The sequence below is a fragment of the Vitis vinifera genome, chromosome 11 (genome assembly GCF_030704535.1).
Source record: "Vitis vinifera cultivar Pinot Noir 40024 chromosome 11, ASM3070453v1".
Lineage (NCBI taxonomy): Eukaryota > Viridiplantae > Streptophyta > Magnoliopsida > Vitales > Vitaceae > Vitis > Vitis vinifera.
This window is the reverse complement of record NC_081815.1, coordinates 8838065-8857500: the sequence shown is the minus strand read 5'-3', so window position 1 is coordinate 8857500 and position 19436 is coordinate 8838065. Positions and strand designations below refer to the sequence as shown.

General features: G+C 41.1%; 1 protein-coding gene across 1 annotated transcript in view; it reads right to left on the bottom strand.

The window, feature by feature from the left end:
• The window catches only part of LOC100250202 (DNA-directed RNA polymerase 3, chloroplastic), a 51148-nt gene that overhangs the window by 16818 nt on the left and 14894 nt on the right, over positions 1 to 19436 (bottom strand). Inside the window, exons 8-9 of the mRNA XM_002274485.4 lie at positions 4475 to 4606; positions 3713 to 4129 (exon numbers count right to left, since the gene is read on the bottom strand). Of these exons, the coding sequence (XP_002274521.1) occupies positions 3713 to 4129; positions 4475 to 4606 (549 nt within the window). The remainder of the gene's footprint in view (positions 1 to 3712; positions 4130 to 4474; positions 4607 to 19436) is intronic.

The window sequence follows — 19436 nt, the reverse complement described above, 5'->3', positions numbered from 1 at the left end:
AGTAGGAGAGCTTTTGAAGCGAAAAGTTGGATCAAACAATTAAAAATCTTTTATGTATATGTTTCTAGAATGGGTTAGGGGTGCACATAGGAGATAGTTCCTTGTCATTGTTTGATTTTATTGTTTGGTTGAGCTGTAAATAAGGTGACGGAGTTTTTTTTTGTGTTCCCCTCTGCTTTTTTTGGCCTTTGTCTACTTGTATACATCATGCATGCTTTTATATGCCCTTTTAGTTGCCGCTTAATATAATTAATATTACCTATCAAAAAGAAAAAAAAAAAAAAACTCAAATACATAAAAACACTCCCTTTTTCTTCTCATAAAAGTGCTTTGATGTGAAATAGGTATTAAAAATTTAATGGAGGGTATTTTTGTCTGAAAATGACTATTTTCTCTATTTTCAAAATGTGAGAGACATTTATCTGATTTAAAGAATATTCCATCCCTTTTAATAGATATCCCTTGAGGATTTATGATGAGATTGAGGTGGAGGGAATGTAGAGATTTCTCATTCACTTTTTCCTAGTAGTAACCTTCTCTTTTTCAGTGCTACTTTTCAATAATTGATGTTTTTGAGATAGAGTTTTCTTTGGTTTGCATCAATGTTGGGATGGAATATCAATTTGGAGAAGTTCTTAGTATATATAGAAAAGAGGAGATGCCAAAAACAGTGCCTCAGTGGAAAAGTAGTATACATAGAAGTGGGAAAGCTACCTTCCATATACTTAAATCTCCCTTTCTATGCTTTGTTCAGTTCATCAGTTGTGTAGGATGCAATGAATAGGAGAATCCATGACAGACTTTCTTCTTCACAGTGGCACTAATTGTCTAAGGTTGAAAGATTAACTCTTCTAAATTGTACAGTATCTAACTTACCTATTTATTACATGTCCCTTTTTGTTATCCCTAGAATGGTGTATCTAAGGCTTCAAAAGATTCAGCATGACTTTTTGCAGGTGGTTAGTGCGCTTTAAAAGAAACCTTATTTACCAAACTGTAATTTGTTTGCTTTGATAAAAGAAGAGAGAGCTAGGTCTTAAAAATTTGTCTTGCTCAACAACGCCCTACTTGGAAAAAGGGTTGGAGATTTACAATCAACCAAGATAGATTTGTGGAGATGTGCTATCCTAGGTAAAATTTGAGAAAAGGATGGATGGTTGATGTACTAAGGAGGGAAGGGGGGAATTTTGAGTGAGGTTGTGGAAAGCAATAAGGAGAGCCCACAATGGATTTTATTAAGGAACCTTCCTAGCAATGAGTAATGACAAGAGACTAAAGTTTTGGAAAGAAGCCTGATTTTGTGATTTCATGTTTGGTGCCTCTTTTCCCAATCACTTCTCCATTTTTTGCCATAAAGATGCATAGCTTGTTCTTCTTGTTTTTAAGTTTGGTGGCTATGGGCATTGAAATATTTTCTTTTTGAGGCATTTTCATGAAAAGTGTAGAATCTTTCCTTAAGCAAATCCAAGAGATGGTGGTGATTAAGAATTGTAAGAGTAGGTTGATTTGGAGGGGTGCTCCCCCACACCCCACCTCTCCTACCCCTCCCTCCTCTCACAACAAAACTCCCATGCCAACTCAAGAACATATTGCTTACTGTCGAACCCAAAGCAGCACTGAACCATGACATGGTTACAATAGATGTAGAGTTTTAGGTTGTCTGGTAGGGAGCTCCAATTGTTTTTGTTGATATAATGAAGCCTGTAAGATAGGTTTTTCACCATTCTATTTCAGATTTTCTTACTTTACTTTCTTTTCTTGTATACCCATGTGCAATTGCATTGCATCCTCTTCTGGAACTCTTGTGGATTTCTTCAATCATAAAAAATTTCTAAAAATATATCCTAATATATTGAATATCGCAATGGAATTTAGGTCCCTCCACCAATCATGGATCCTTTCTTTCAATATCCACTAAGTGTGTCCTTAAGCATAGGTTGAGGCCTTAGTCTACTCCAAGTCCTTAAAAATCCAAGGTGTATCAATCCAGATAATATGATGCACAAAGCAACCATATGAATGATTTTTGTCAGAGGGAACCTCAGATATTTTTTCCAAACAGCCAAAAACGCAATAATTGCTTACACCAAATACAACTTTTCAAATGTGATAAGGCTATCAATGGAGTCAATATACACCCTAATAATGGAATCTAGATAATGTTTAAGTTATTGACTTGGACCCATATTCTATATGTCTATGCTACAGTTGCCACAAGTAGTAAGATTGAGGTTAGAGAAAATTCAAAGGGATTTTCTCTTGGGGTGGGGGTTGGAGAAGAAGCCTTATCTTGAGAAGTGGTCCATTGTTTGTTCAGATAAAAAAAAGGGTGGCTTGGTTGTTAGATGCCTCTCTAAACTCAATAAAGCCCTCTTAGGTAAATGGAGTTGGCGCTTTGTGGAAGAAAAGGAGACCCTTTGGAATCAAGTTATTAGCAGGAAGTATGAGGTAGAAGAAGGGGGGTGCGAGAAGTAAGGAAGGGGTATGGTGTGGGGCTTTGGAAGGAAATTAGAAAGGAATGGCCTTTATGAAAAACAATTTTGTATTTTCTATAGGGGATGGAAGAAGAGTGAGATTTTGGGAGGATAGGTGGTGTGGTGATGAGGCTCTAAGTCATTCTTTCCCTTCTTTGTATGCTTTGGTGACTTCTAAAGAGGCGTGGGTGGCGGAGGTTTGGGATGCTACAGGGGAGGACGGGGGCTGGAATCCACGCTTTTCTAGGTGTTTTAACGATTGGGAGATGGAGATGGTGGAGAGATTCATATTCTCATTGCAAGGGAAGAGGGGTTATCAATTTGGAGGATAAGATGCGGTGGAAGAAGGCTAAGGATGGTAATTTTTCTGTGAAATCCTTTTATAGAGCTATGGAGGGCAGCAGCACAATCCCGTTCCCAAAAAGCATCATTTGGAGCCCTTGTGTTCCTACTAAGGTCAATTTTTTTGCTTGGGAAGCCACTTGAGGTAAAGCTCTAATGTTGGACCAGCTAAAAAAGAGGGGCTGGTCTCTTCCAAATAGATGTTACCTTTGTGGTATTGCTGAAGAAACTGTTGATCATCTTCTAATTCATTGCACCAAGGCTAGGGCATTATGGGAGTTGTTATTTAACCTTTTTGGTGTGATGTGGGTTCTTCCATCGTCAGTGAAAGAGATCCTTCTTAGGTGGCATGGTGTGTTCGTGGGCAAGAAGTGAGTAAAGGTATGGAAAGCAGCCTCTTTGTGCCTTTTTTGGACAGTTTGGAAAGAAAGAAATAGGATTGTTTTTTAAATGAGGATTTTTCGATCCAAAGGTTGAAATATTCTTTTGTTTGTAATTTGTGGTATTGATCTAAGTTGTGTATAGCTGAAAGCCCTAATTCTTTACTTAACTTTTTTGAGTGGTTGGGCTATAGATGAGGGAAGGTCAGTTTTTTGTATCCCTCTTTCTTTTGTTTTCACCTATAGGCGTCTGTTGTAAACTTCCTATATGCTTTGGGTTAGCCGTTGGGCGCCATGTTTTTATTAATATACTTTTTTTGTGCCTTCGCCTGTCAAAAAAAAAAATAAAAAGGGAAAAAGCACATCTGTACTTGTCATTAATTCATAACATTTGATATTTTTTCCTGAAAAATAAGAACTCCATCCTTGAAGAAAACCAGACAAGATCCTCAGCATGCATACATGAGAAAATATAATTCTGCCAATCCAATCCAATGCATCTAATTAAACACTTACCTGATGAATCGGCAGGTGGGAGATGACAGTATGGGGTGATGAGCTTCTTAAGGCTTCTGAAAGATTAATACAAGCAGCTAAGCACTGAAAAGGATCTTCAGCAGTTAACCACCAGCGATTTCCATTCAAAGGGTTGTCTGCTGAATCAAATACATCATCCAGATGGTTATCAACAAATGCTAGGCGCCCATCATACGAAAGCTTTTCAACACCACCTGCATAAAGGTTTGCTAATTGTATTTTCAGCCAACGTAACCCAGACTTCCCTAATGGCCTTCCTTCAGCAAACTCAAGAACTCCTCGACAGAGATCAGAACTCAGATGATTCAAATGTGGATGCATTGGGTACGCACGGCCTCGAAAATCAAGATTGTGAGGATAATAAAAGCCTTCTTCATCTTTCATTTTTCGAGCCACCTGTTCAAAATGAATCTGCTTAGCACTGAAGCTTACAAATGAACAAAGTTCTTCGAGACTTCCAGTCATGGCAATACATAATCAAATCTGCATTAGGAAATCTGCAGATTACCTAGGTAACCACAACAGCCTTGACTTAACAGAGCCTCTCCAATATTTCATTTGAGCTAATGAATCCTCAAATCCAGGCTTAATCATAAGCTACACATTAATCCATGGTAATTAATCCATGACTTGACAAGTCAATTTACGGATGAACCCATGAGTGAATCAATTCAAGGAGCTTCTCAATGTTTCACTATATGAACAAGCTATAAAATGATCTGAGAGGGAAAGGGATCGTACAGAAAGCTTAATTTCAGTATCACATCGTAGAGAATGCCTCTCCTGGTTAATCTTCTTTGCCTTCCTAGCATTCCATTTCCAGTTCTGAATTTCTGTTAAATCCTCTGTGGATGGCTTCTCTGGTAAAGGAACCTACGATCCATCAGAAAATCAATTAAGGAAGATGATTCATCAAGCAACACAAACAAAAGCAAAACCTAAAATCTCCAGATACAAAATTAGCCTAATAACAGCAAGTTTAGACTGACAAACCCCAGGAATTCTACCTAGCAGGCAATCGACTGAACCAGTCCAGGCCTATAGCATGCATTTAGATAATATAACATACATTTTAGAGAAAAAAAATTATCAGGTAACATTCAGTGCAGCATAAATAGTATCTAGCAAAGGGTATCTCAGAAGTAAAAGCCATCAAATGGAATGCTCTCTCTTGGGTTCCTTTTTCAACTAGTCAAGCTACAGACTAGATAGCTGAGCAAGGAGTAAAACATTTGGTTTCTTTTATTGGACACTTTTTTCCTCCTTCAGTATGCAGAGCATTTGTAGTGTGGGTATATTGCTTTGTCTACTTATAGTCCCTTTTTATAGGAAAACAACGATTATATTAAAATCGCCCAACAAACAGATGCACAAAAATATACACAGGTATAAAGGCACAAACAAAAAAGGAGAAAAAAAAAAAAAAAACTAGTTCCAAAGTGGCATACAAATGCTTCCCAAAGAACTTATTATTGTACAAGTTCATCTAGGCCAACTTATCTTTCCCCTCTATATCAACTGCATTTCCTTGCAAGTTTAAAAATAAATCCCCAACTTTATCCACTTCCCAATCATTCAAAGGTCATGAGAAACAAAGGTTCCAATGACTTGTCTCCCCATGCTAAACCCAAAGATTCGCCACCTAAGCCTCTTCTACAACAACAAAGGCATATAAAGAGGGAAAGAAAACGTTCAACAGTTCATCCCCACACCATTTATCCTGCACCCTCCTCCCATTACCCACCACAAAAGAAAAATGACCCAAGTATTCCATTCCTTCCTAATGGATTTCCAAAGCCTGACTCCATACCCAACTCTAACTTCACCGGTCCACCACCCACCCTCTTCCTCTCCATATTTGCTACTAATCACTCATGCCCAAAAGGCACCTCTCTCAATGGCATACCTCCAACTCCATTTCCACAAAAGTGCCTCATTTAACAAAGACAAACGTCAAATCCCTAACCCACCCTTACTCTTCTCCAAACACACAGTGCACCACTTCACAAGATGTATCTTTTTCTCCAACCCTCCACCTCCCCATAGGAAATCCCTATGAATTTTCTCCAACCTTGATATGACTATCCTCGAAATACTTTTTAAAGACAAAATAAATGGGAATGCCAAATAAAGTGTTCCTGATGAGAGTTAGCCTCCCCACTTTACAGATGAGTAGTCATTTCCATAAAAAGAGTCTTCCACGAAACCTCTCTTCCAATCCATCCCAAACTGACACCGATCTAAACGGAGCACCCAAAGGCAATCCTAAATAGGTAGAAGGAAGTGTGCCTACTTTGATATTTAGAAGCCTCACAAAAAACAAGAGTATCATCTATGTGTTTACTTATCGAAAAAAAAAAAAAAAAACAAGAGTATCATCAGCAAACAACAAACAAGACAACTCTTCCCCATCACCATCTCTCCCTTACACCTTTTCCCCCAAAATAAAACAACCTTCCCACTAATTTCTATCTTGGTTCTTGAATCCTACTTTAAGCCACATATTTTCAAATCTAAAAGGTTTGTGCCCCTCTTACAAACAAAGCTCCTTAATAATCTTCGAGAAATGCTTCATTGTTGATGAAAATCTCAAAACAATTCCTCCTTTCCCTAGTAAATCTAACACTATTTAAGTCCCCTCCAACACACCAAGAATCATTCCAAAGTCCCTATATAAACCCTAATTCCTCTTAGAATTCCTCTCTCCCCTCTTTGGTCCAGCTCATACATCCCTGAGAACAACTAGACAAAGCCAGCTTGTCGTTTCTAAACCAATGAGATTTTTTTTTTTTTTGATAGGTAAACATACAGAAAAATAAATTAGAATAAAGGGAGCCTTAAGGCTAACCCAAAGCATACAGGGGTATACAAGAGGCACCAAAAGCAAGAACAAAAAGAAGAGGGGATACAAAAAATCACCAGCCCTCAACTAGAACCCAACCAATCAAAAAAGTTGATTAAAGGAAGAGGTCCTTCATCTACAATCGACTTAGTCCAAAACCAAAAATTACATACAAAAGAATTTTTCATCCTATGAATCGAAAGCTCCTCATTTTCAAAAGCAATTTTATTTCTTTCCTTCCAAACCACCCAAAAAAGACATAAGGGGGTTGTCATCCACACCTTACTACGCTTCTTGCCCAAGTTGATACCACGCCAACCAAGAAGGTTATCTCTAACCGAATAAGGAAGGACCCACATTACGCCAAAAAGAGCAAACAATAACTCCCATAAAACTCTTGCCTTAGTGCAATGAATTAGAATATGATCAAGAGACTCTTCTTCCACACAACAAAGGAAGCATCTATTAGCTAAAGTCCACCCCCTCTTTTTAAGTTGATCCAAAGTTAACACCTTACCCTAAAAGGCATCCCAAGCACAAAAAAAACTCACTTTAGTAGTAACACAAAGGCTCCAAAAGATGCTCTTTGGAAACTGAACAGCACTTCTAGAATCTAGAGCACTATAAAGAGATTTGACAGAAAAAATCCCATCCTTGGTCTCTTTCCACAACACCCTATCTTCCAAATTATGATTAAGCCTCCTTCCTTGTATTGTCACAAGAAACCTCTCCATCTCCTCCACCTTCCAATCATTGAAAGGCCTAGAGAACCTAGGGTTCCAAACCCCTTCCTCTCCCAATGAGTCACACAACTCCACTAACCAAGCCTCTTTAGAAGCCGCTAAGGCATACAAGGAGGGGAAAGAATCAGAAAGAGCAAAGTTCCTACACCATTTTTCTTTCCAAAATTTCACTCTTCTTCCATCTCCCATAGAAAATACAACTTTGTTTTGCAAAAGAGCCCCTTCCTTCCTAATTTCCTTCCAAAATCCTACACCAAACCCCTCCCTCACTTCCCTAGTACACCACCCCCCTTCTTCCTCCCCAAACTTCCTACTAATAACATGCTTCCAAAGAGTCTCTCTTTCATTCACAAAGCACCGGTTCCACTTACATAAAAGGGCCTTATTGAGAGTAGAAAGACGTCTAACTCCCAAACCGCCCTTTCTTTTGTCCAAATAGACAATATCCCACTTTCCAATGAGAAACTAAAAAGACTCTCACTACCATTTCAATTAATTCCAAAACTTTGTTGTCCCAAAACACTAAAATATCATCCATCATTCCCCTAGCTTCCATAACCACCCATTTCGAGTGTAGGAAGGACCTCTCATCCTTCCCTTGGTTTTTTTCTCTTTCTGTTGTTTCTTTTTTCTCTTCTGTATTTGTTCTTTTTTTAATTTAATCTTTTTCGTTTCTGATCAAAAAAAAAAAAAAATAGGTTTTCTCAAAAGTGAACCCTTACCCCATTGATCGAGCAAATGAGAAAGGATGCAGAAGCGAATATCCTTTGTTGATATATTGTAACATAACAATCTATGCTGAATGAAAGAAAAGTTCTGATCTGGATGTGGGAATGCTGTGGGAAACTAATCCCTGAACAAATAGCATTCTGATCTGGAATTTCAACTTGATCACGATTGGTGTTTCAAATGTCTATGATTCGAAATCAGTCGGTTGTAGTGGAGAGAAAGATTTTCCAGGTGAAGTCTGAAGATTACAATGGAGGAAAATGGCTTTCAATAACAGAGAGAAGCCAAGGTTTTGTGGTTTCTTTAGATTTTGGAGAGGAGGAGACGGGTTGGCTAGTGGAGCAGTTAGAGAAAGCTGTGGAGTTGGAGGATTTGAGGGGTTACATTCGGAAAATGAGGGGCAAGACCAGGACTCATATGATGGAGATATGTTTTAATAGCAGAGGGTGTTATATGAAAATTACAGAATACAGTGCAAAGAGAAAACCTTTGGTCTTAGTTGTTCCAAGAGGTGTTAATGGCTTTGGGTGGGAAAACCTCAGGAAGGTGATTGCTTCAGTCCAAGAGATCTCTGTTCAAGTTGGGAGAGAATCGCAGGAGACGCAAAACAAGCTTCAAGAGAGTAAAGGAATGTACAGAGGTGAGAGGACCTACGCTGAGGTGGTTGTAGAGAAAGGAACAAGGAATGGTGCAGGGATGCCAGTTGGAAAATGGGCAAGAGCGGTGGTTTGTGAAGGCAAAGGAGAAATACGTGACTGGTGTGAGGTTGGAAAAGCTATAGCGAGAAGGGTGGGGATGAAAGGAATGGTATCTGTAACACCCATTTTTGCTTACAAAGGGTGTTTTTTTGTGGAAAATGCAAGGAAAGCTCAGTGGTTTCAAGAAAGAGGTAGTTTCACAGTGAGAGGAGAGGTTTTTGCTCTAAGGAGATGGTCGCCAGAAGAGAACTCAGTGGTTAGGGGAAAATTTAGACGGGGGTGGCTGGAACTAAGAGGTCTCCCTTTCCACCTGTGGGATGAGGTGCAGTTGAGTCACGTTTTGCAGCAGTGGGGGAGGGTAACGAAGGTGGCAAGAAACTCCTTAAAGTTTGTTGATTTGTCGAAAGTAACATTGCGGGTGGAAATGCTTCCAAAGGTCGTGCTTCCAGCGCTATTAGAGGTAGAAGATGGAGATCGGACATACACGGTTGCAGTTACAGTCACCGGAGAAGATGACCGAGAAGACGACGGAGGAGACTCTATAAAGCCTGAGTCTAGTCGTAGCAAGGACGAGCTGAGGTCAGCCGGGGGTTGCGTCTTGCAGAAGCCACAGATGGTTGAGGGGCTACGAGCTATTGACAGGACCAATGACTGCCAAAGATGGATGCCCCGTCATCGTCTCCATTTTAGCTCTTCAGATTCAAAATCGGCTAAGGGGGAGAAAGGAAAGGGAAGATGGGTGTTGGGCCCAATGGCGGGAAGTAATTTCGGGCCAACACCAGACGTCCTTGAAGCCCGATCTGTTTGGGCCCAAGTTGGGGCGAAGGATTTTGGGCCAATAGCGGGTCCAGCCCATAAAGGATCTTCAAATGGTGGCCCAGCTGTTTCTTCGTCTTCAAAGCTCCAAAGACCAGGGCTCTCTGCAAAGAATAAAGCGTCGGAAGGTCTTCCTCAAGTGTCGTCAAAGACGAAGGGATCTCCAGTCTCCGTGAGACGCAGAGCAAGAAGTGGGCCGCCGAGATTTGACGAGGCGTTTTCTTCCCCGAAGCGTAGCTTTGAAGGAGGTGGCTCACTGGAGACAAATCGAGACATTTCTCGGGGCAAATCTCACTCCAGAAAGAGCGATTTCTCCACTGGTTTGGAAACATCCAAAGTTTCCACCGGCGAGACAGAGGGAGAAGAGGGGATTTTGCAATGCAAATTGATTAATGAGGTGCGTAATCCTATCTTAGCTGTTTCTGAGCGAGATCTTCCTCTGTCTGGGGCTTTTGAGCCAAATCCTATTCCCGAAACCTCGGTTTCTTTGGTTCATCCTTTTTGTGTTCACTCTTCTTCTTCGTATCCGTTGGAGTCAAGCCACGCTTTTCAGCGTGGGTCTGTTTCTATCTCTCCTGTGGTGTATGATAACCATCGTGGTGGTGCGTCCTGTTCGAACGGTGTGGTGGTACCCCTAGAAACCTCTAACCAAAAATCTAAAGACCGACCTTTCCTTAGGGAAACTCTTAGCAACCTTAAGGTGCATGGTGTCTCAGGTGAGGCTTCGTTCCCAGTGCAAGAACCTTCCACTCTCCCACTGGAAGGTTTTCAGGTTGAGGGGCTTACGCCTCGGAAGATGGTCAAGGTTCAGTCGGTTCTGGAGAGTTTGAGGGTTAGAATTGTCAGGGATAATGGGAAAGGAGTGGAAGGAGAGAATAGGAATCCTCTCTCTGCGGACAAGGTTTATTCCAGAAGAAAGAAGAAAAAGGATTCTGGAATTCGAGGAGAGGATTAGTCCTGGGTGCGGGTTGTGTTGGGTTGTGATTGTTCTCATGAAGATTTTAAGCTGGAATACAAGAGGTTTAGGTTCTAGGAAGAAAAGGAGGACTGTGAGAAGATTTTTAAGTACTCAAAACCCAAATGTGGTGATGCTTCAGGAAACAAAGCGTGAAATTTGGGATAGGAGGTTAGTGAGTAGTATATGGAAAGGTAGAAGTCTGGATTGGGTTGCTCTTCCTGCTTGTGGGGCATCGGGGGGGATTGTGATCTTGTGGGATTCAGTTAAGTTCAATTGTTCAGAGAAGGTGTTAGGATCCTTCTCTGTTACTGTAAAATTGAACTCTAATGAGGAAGAGTCTTTTGGTTAACCTCAATGTATGGCCCGAATAAGGCAGTGTGGAGGGAGGACTTTTGGTTGGAGCTTCATGATCTACATGGTCTGACTTTCCCAAGGTGGTGTGTAGGAGGGGATTTTAATGTGATCAGGAGGATATCTAAGAAGATGGGTGATTCTAGGCTAACTGTCAACATGAGGCGCTTTGACGAGTTTATAAGGGAAAGTGGTTTGTTGGACCCCCCTCTTAGGAATGCGGCTTTTACATGGTCAAACATGCAAGTCGATCCTATTTGCAAGAGGTTAGATAGGTTTTTGTTCTCTTCTGAGTGGGATTCTTTTTTCTCTCAAAATATTCAAGAGGCCCTTCCTAGATGGACCTCTGACCATAGCCTAATTTGCTTGGAAACTAATCCTTTTATGTGGGGGCCGACTCCTTTTAGGTTTGAGAATATGTGGTTGCTCCATCCTGAGTTTAAAGAGAAGTTTAGAGATTGGTGGCAAGAGTGTACGGTTGAGGGTTGGGAAGGTCACAAATTTATGAGGAAACTAAAGTTTATTAAATCAAAGTTGAAAGAGTGGAATACAAGGGTCTTTGGAGATTTAAGAGAGAGGAAAAAGCATATTCTTACGGACTTAGGCAGAATTGATAGAATTGAACAAGAAGGGAATTTAAATCTTGAGTTGGTCTCGGAAAGGATCTTAAGAAGGAAGGAGTTAGAGGATTTGTTATTGAAGGAAGAGATACAATGGAGACAAAAATCTAGGGTTAAGTGGATTAAAGAAGGGGATTGCAACTCTAAGTTTTTTCACAGAGTGGCCACTGGAAGAAGAAGCAGGAAGTTTATAAAGTCTCTGATTTCTGAGAGGGGGGAGACTTTAAATAACATTGAGGTTATTTCTGAGGAGATTGTAAATTTCTTTGGGAATCTTTATTCCAAACCTGAAGGTGATTCTTGGAAGATTGAAGGGATTGATTGGGCCCCTATTTCTGAAGAGAGTGCAATTTGGTTGGATAGGCCGTTTTCGGAAGAGGAGGTTCGAATGGCAGTTTTCCAATTGAATAAGGAAAAGGCCCCTGGCCCTGATGGCTTTACCTTAGCAGTTTATCAAGAGTGTTGGGATGTGATAAAAGAGGGTCTCATGAGGGTGTTTTTTGAGTTCCACACTAAAGGGGTAATAAATCAAAGCACAAATGCGACTTTCATTGCTATGGTGCCTAAGAAAAGCCAAACTTTCAAAATCTCAGATTATAGACCTATTAGTTTGGTTACAAGTTTATATAAGATAATTGCTAAGGTCTTATCAGGGCGTTTACGCAAAGTTCTTCATGAAACAATCTTTGGCTCGCAAGGAGCCTTTGTGGAAGGGAGACAAATATTGGATGCTGTATTGATAGCCAATGAAGTGGTGGATGAGAAAAGAAGGTCAGGAGAGGAAGGGGTAGTTTTCAAAATTGATTTTGAGAAGGCCTATGATCATGTGGAGTGGGGTTTTTTAGATCATGTGCTTCAAAGGAAGGGGTTCAGCCAGAAATGGAGATCTTGGATGAGGGGCTGTTTATCTTCTTCTAGTTTTGCTATCCTAGTTAATGGGAATGCAAAGGGTTGGGTTAAGGCCTCTAGAGGATTGAGACAGGGAGATCCTCTTTCTCCTTTCCTTTTCACTCTAGTAGCAGATGTTCTAAGTAGGTTGATGATTAGAGCTGAGGAAACTGGGATAACTGAGGGTTTCCTTGTGGGGAGGGATAGGACTAGAGTGTCCTTGTTACAGTTTGCTGATGATACCATATTTTTCTCTAAAGCCTCTTTGGATCTTCTTCAAAACCTTAAGATTATCCTTTTGGTTTTTGGGCAAGTATCTGGTTTAAAAATCAACTTAGAAAAAAGCACCATTTCAGGTATTAACACTAGGCAGGAAATGTTGTCTAGTTTGGCTTTGGTTTTGGAGTGCAGAGTGTCAGAGTGGCCTTTGTCTTATTTAGGCCTTCCTTTAGGAGGGAACCCAAAGACAATAGGTTTTTGGGATCCAGTGGTTGAAAGAATTTTGAGGAGGTTGGATGGGTGGAAAAAGGCCTATTTGTCTTTGGAAGGGAGGATTACTCTAATTCAGTCTTGTCTGTCTCACATCCCTAGCTACTTCCTTTCCCTCTTCAAAATCCTTGTATCTATAGCTTCAAAGATTGAGAAGATGCAAAGGGATTTTCTTTGGTCTGGGGCCGGGGAAGGGAAGAGAGATCACCTTATCAGATGGGAGGTTGTCAGTAGACCAAGGGAGATGGGAGGTTTGGGCTTTGGGAAGACTTCTATGAGAAATAGTGCCCTCTTAGGGAAATGGCTTTGGAGGTTTCCTAGAGAAAGGAGCGGTCTTTGGCATAAGGTTATTGCGAGTATATATGGGACCCATCCTAATGGATGGGACGCCAACATGGTGGTTAAATGGTCTCACAGATGTCCTTGGAAGGCTATTGCTCAAGTTTTCCAAGAGTTCTCCCCTTTTGTTCGCCTAGTGGTGGGCAATGGGGAGAGAATTCGGTTTTGGGAAGATATTTGGTGGGGAAACCAAACTTTGTATGCTCAATTTGCTGAACTCTACAGAGTTATTTCTATGAGAAACCTTACTGTCTCAAACGTCCTTGGCAATTCCTTTCCATTGTCTTGGAATTTTAACTTTCGCCGCAATCTAACGGATTCAGAAATTGATCTCCTTCAGAGATTAATGTCCTCTCTTCATTCTGTGCTTCTTTCCCCTTCTTCATCAGACTCAAGAGCGTGGTCTTTGTCTTCGTCAGGCTCGTTTTCAGTGAAATCTTTTTTCTATGCATTGTCAAGAGATTCAAATCCTTTAATGTTCCTTCCGGCCAAGTTTTTATGGAGCTCAAAAGTCCCTTCAAAGGTTAAGGCCCTCGCTTGGTTAGTAGCACATGGGAAGGTAAACACTAATGACAAGTTGCAATTGAGAAGACCCTACAAAGCCCTCTGTCCTCAATGGTGCATTCTTTGCAAAGGAAATGGAGAGTCGATTGACCACCTTTTTCTTCATTGTCCTGTCACCATTGGACTTTGGCACAGGTTGTTCAATCTAGTAGGTGTGATTTGGGTTTCTCCAAGGAGCATTGAGGATATGTTGGTTATTTCTTTTAAAGGCTTGGGGAACTCAGTAAGAGGCAAGATTCTTTGGCAAATTGCTTGCCTTACTTTGATTTGGATGGTGTGGCAAGAAAGGAATAATAGAATCTTTGAGGATAAAGGGAGAACGGAAGAGGTGGTTTGGGATTTGATTCGGTTTTACTCTTCTCTATGGGCTTCTTGTACTGAAGCTTTTAGAGGAGTTCCTCTAAGCATTCTACAAATCAATTGGATTGGGGTTTGCGTTTCAAGAGTTTGAAGTTTGTTGGGTTCTCTTTTGTTTTTAGATTTCTATTGTTGGGTGTTTTCCTTGGTTCTTGTGTAGGAAGGACCTCTCATCCTTCCCTTGGTTTTTTTCTCTTTCTGTTGTTTCTTTTTTCTCTTATGTATTTGTTCTTTTTTTAATTTAATCTTTTTCGTTTCTGATCAAAAAAAAAAAAAAATAACCACCCATTTCGAGAATCTTTCCACTCCTAAGCTCCTCACCATCTACATTGACATTTGTTATACCTTTGTTTCTTGCAAACAAATAAGGTCATTTGTGATTTGATCAGGGATTTAACCATGTTTCATTTTTCCCCATTATTGACCTTACATTCCAAGATAGGATTTGTAGTTCCATAGGCAAACATTAGCTAGCTCCCAATTGTTCTTCCCAATCCTCTTTTTCTATGATGAAGACTTATAATTAACTTTCAAATCTCCCTTTTCAATCCAAATCGAGAGACTAGCTTCCTTCTTTTCCTCAAGCTTAACTCTACTTTTTTTTTCTAAACTCCATCTTCCTCATAACGGCTAAAATTTCTCTTCAAAACTATCAACTTGCATTCCCATAAACTTGCTAAAGCATGCCAACTTGTAGAAAAAATGTCCCTCAGAGTCGAGCAACAAGGATGAGTCTCCTTTGTTAGGATCATCTCCTTTACTTCCTCACACGAAGGTCTTCTCAAAGCATTTTCTAGAAAGACTGTCGAGTTCCATCTTGCAAAATCATATTCAATGGCCCACTCCGGCTAACAATAAGCACTCAACCTTAAGCGCTCCTTTTGGCTCTCTCTGGCTAACCATCCACCCGCAAAATTGGATGCTCATCCTTAAGAAGAGAAGAAGAAAGAGCTCCTTGATGCAATCATTAATAGAGAATTGATAGCAAGTTTAAATACTCAAAGGTTTACATGGGAAAAGTTTGTTACTAAATTAGAAGTCAAAAGGCTAGTCATTTTTATTTTTGTTTACTAGAACCATGATAAATGGATGTATAAAAGCTACCAAGTCTTTTTTTTTTTTTTTTTTTTGATAGGTAAAGATAACTCATTAAAAAGAGACGCCAAATAAGCGACTCAAGGTATACAAACCTAAACACCCACCACTAAAAAGGCTAAAGAAAAAGAAAGAGACCCAAAATGTCACCTAGCCCAAAAACAACCTTAAGAGGATCCCAACCAATCAATAAAATTAACTATAGTTAGAGGGCGATCAACTATAAACAACTTAGCCTCAGACCAAAGAGAGGAAAGAAAGGAATATTTCAATCTTTGGATTGACAACTCGTCATCCTTAAATGCCAATCTATTTCTCGTCTTCCACACCGTCCAAAATACATGACGAGGAGCAACTCTCCACATCTTGCACTTTTTGCCCACAAATGAACCGTGCCAGCTAAGAAGAGTCTCTCTAACTGAGGAGGACAACACCCAAGACACCCCAACCAAGGTAAAGAGTAACTCCCATAAGGCCCTTGTTTTTGAACAGTGAAGAAGCAAATGATCTATGGTCTCCTCATTCTCAAGGCACATAAAGCATCTATTTGCCAAGGACCATCCTCTTTTCTGAACAAGGTCTAGGGTTAAAGCTTTACCCCATGCTGCCTCCCATGCAAAGAAACTGATTTTGGGTTGTACCCACCCATTCCAAATACAACTAGAAGGAAACAAAAAAGGGCAGTCCGCTTCTAAAGCAAGGTAGAGAGACTTTGCTGAAAATTTGCCGCTCTTTGTTTCAGTCCAAACCACCATATCCTCTACATCTCCAAGCACTCTCTTCCCGTGAAGATGCTCCAAAAATCTTTCCGCCTCCTCCACCTCCCAATCATTTAGAGCTCTTGAAAAACAGAGGCTCCAACCCCCCCAACCCCCATCGGCCAAGGGATCCCAAACTTCCGCCACCCAAGCTTCCTTTTCAGCAGACAAGGCAAAGAGGGAAGGAAAAGACTCACATAGGGGGAAGTCCCCACACCATGTATCCCTCCAAAAGCTCACCCTCCTCCCATTGCCAACTCTAAAAGAGATTCTAGTGCCCACCAACTTCCAATCCATCCTTATTCCTTTCCAAAGCCCCACACCATGTGCCTCTCTCACTTCCCGAGAACTCCAACCCCCTCTATCTTCCCCATACTTTCTTTGAATCACTTGATTCCACAAAGCATCTCTCTCATTTGCGAATCGCCAATTTCATTTGGAAAGGAGAGCCTTATTGAGAATGGAAAGACATTTGACCTTCAATCCCCCTTTCTTTTTACTTAAACACACCACCTTCCATCTTACTAAGTGTGGTTTTCGCTCCAAGTTGCCACCACCCCAAAGGAAGTCTCTTTGGATTTGCTCTAGTCTTCGTCTAACTGAACTTGGTAGCTTCAACAAGGACATAAAGTAAATAGGGAGATTCGACAAAGTACTTTGGATTAGAGTTGCTCTCCCCCCCTTTGATAAGTATTGTCTCTTCCACATGGCCAATCTTTTACGGAATCGCTCTTCCACTCCATCCCACACTGATATTGTCTTAAACGGAGCACCCAAGGGGAGGCCTAGATAAGTGGACCCACTCTACAACCAAAGTCCAAGGCAAGATCATCAATATTCTCTACCCTCACTACTAGAATGAGTTCACTCTTCTCCAAGCTAATTCTCAATCCTGATACGGCCTCAAACCACATAAGCAACCAGCTTAGGTAAGTCAATTGGTCTTGAGAAGCTTGGCAAAACACCAAGGTGTTATCAGCAAACGGCAAGTGGGAAATCTGAACCCCTTCTCCGTTCCTACCCTTCACTTTACAACCCGACATAAAACCTCCATCCACAACCCTTTTAAGAAATGAGCTAAAAACCTCCATGGCTATCACAAAAAGATAAGGCGATAAAGGGTCACCTTGCCTCAATCCCCTTGAGCTTTGGAAGAAACCCTTAGACGGTTCCATTAATCAACACAGAGAAACTTACAGTGGATATGCACCACTTAATCCACCCTATCCATTTCTCCCCAAAGCCCATTTTCTGCATAACTGTAAAAAGGAAATACCAGTCCACATTGGCATATGCCTTCTCTATGTCAAGTTTGCACATAAAACCATTCTCATTATTCTTCAGAATCAAGTCAATGGCTTCATTAGCTATTAGCACTGCACCTAGAATTTGTCTACCCTCCACAAAGGCCCCTTGAGCCTTAGAAACCACCTTTTCAACCACTTTTTTAAGTCTATTGGCTAAAACCTTAGCCTACCACTTGTATAGGCTTCCCACTAAGCTTATGGGCCTAAAATCCCTCAAATCTTCAGCCCCCACTTTTTTTGGGATTAAAACCAGAAAAGTTATGTTTAGGTTTTTAACAAATTTGTTGTGATCATGGAACTCCCTGAAGAAACTCATCACATCCTCTTTCACAAAGTCCCAAGCAAACTTCCAGAAAGCCATTGTAAAGCCATCAGGCCCCGGGGCTTTATCCCCACTACAACCCAACAGTGCGCCATGCACCTCCTCCTCCGTGAACTACACCTCCAAAGCATCAACATCCAGATTCTACAACGTTTCGCACTGTAGCCCGAATAAAGGAGGGTGCCAGTCCCCCGGATTGGACAGCAAAGATCTAAAGGCATTCGCTATTCCTTCGCTAATCCCATTCTCCTCTGAATACCAAACACCATTAATCCTAATTTGGTCCACACTGTTTCTTCTTTTGTGAGCGTTTGCCATCCTATGGAAAAATCTCGTATTTCTGTCACCTTCTTTCAGCCACACTTTCCTAGATTTTTGTCTCCAAGTCATCTCTTCTAATAAAACCCATTTTTTGTATTCTTTCCTCGCTTCTCTTCTAGCATCCATCTCTTCCAAGGACAGTTTGTTAGTCTTCTCCTTTGCATCATAAAACTGCAGCTGATCCAAAGCCAAATTCTTCCTATATTCCACCCTTCCAAAGACATCTCTGTTCCACTCCTTCAGTTTAGACTTTACAACCTTTAGTTTTTCGGCCAGAATAAAGCTTGCAGAACCATTAAAACTGTCCCCCTCCCACCAAGCCTTCAACAGCTCCTTAAACCCCTCCACTTTGAGTCACATATTCTCAAATCTAAAGAGAGATGGTCCTCTTCTCAACCCCCCTCCTTCTAATAGAATTGGGAAGTAGTCAGACACTGGTCTCGGGAGGACACATTGCCTTGAACCACTAAAACGATAATCCCACTCTTCATTGACCAAAAATCAATCTATCCTTGAGAAAGACTGGTTATTCACCCCTCCACTCCAAGTAAAAGGACCCCCTATCAAGGGCAAATCCTTTAGTTGTAAATCTTCTATCACATCTGAGAATCTTCTCATGTTTGAATTCAAGCTCCTTCCTCTACTGCGCTCTTCAAGGCTTAAGATGGCATTAAAATCACCGGCAACACACCACGGCCCATTCCAAAGACCGTAGATGGCCCCCAACTCATTCCACAAACATTCCCTGTCTCTCCTCATGGTTGGACCATAAACCCCTGTAAAAGTCCACATAAAGCCATCCTCACAGTTTTTAAAATGGCAGGAAATTGAATGTTCTCCCTTTTCTAACTCTATCAAATCCAGCACCCTATTATCCTAGAACACCACTATACCACCCGTTGAGCCCCTTGAATCCACAGTTCCCCAATCTAAAAATCTTCCCACTCCTAAGCTCCAAATAAGACCCCTTGACATCTCCTGGATTTTTGTTTCCTGCAAGCAAACCAGGTCCACCCTATTCTTCTTAATCAAGGCTTTGATCACCTTCCTCTTATCACAATTATTAGCCCCTCTAACATTCCAAGAAAGAAGACGTATCTTCATCTAAACTTAGAGCAATCCATTCCAGCTTTCTCAACTCCCTTTCGAACTTTGAAGATTCCAATTTTCTCTTTTTCCTACCTTCCAGCTTCCCCTTCTGAACTTTCCTTTCTTTCATTCTTCTGAGCAGAAACAGGATCTCTCCTTCAAAGCCCTCCGTCGACATTCCGAGGCATCAGCTAAACTTAGCCAAACAACTCGACTGCCAACTCAGCTCACCCCCTTCATCCATAATCTCATGAGGAGCCCTATCCAAAACAACCTTCGTCCCCTCCTCGGTCCTCTCGTTTGCCAACCTCGACAACCCGGAGACCTCCGCCTCCCTACCATCCGCCAATATCATTCTAAGAGGACCCAACTCTATTCCCCCAACTATTTCCGAACCACAACCCCGACTGCAACCCC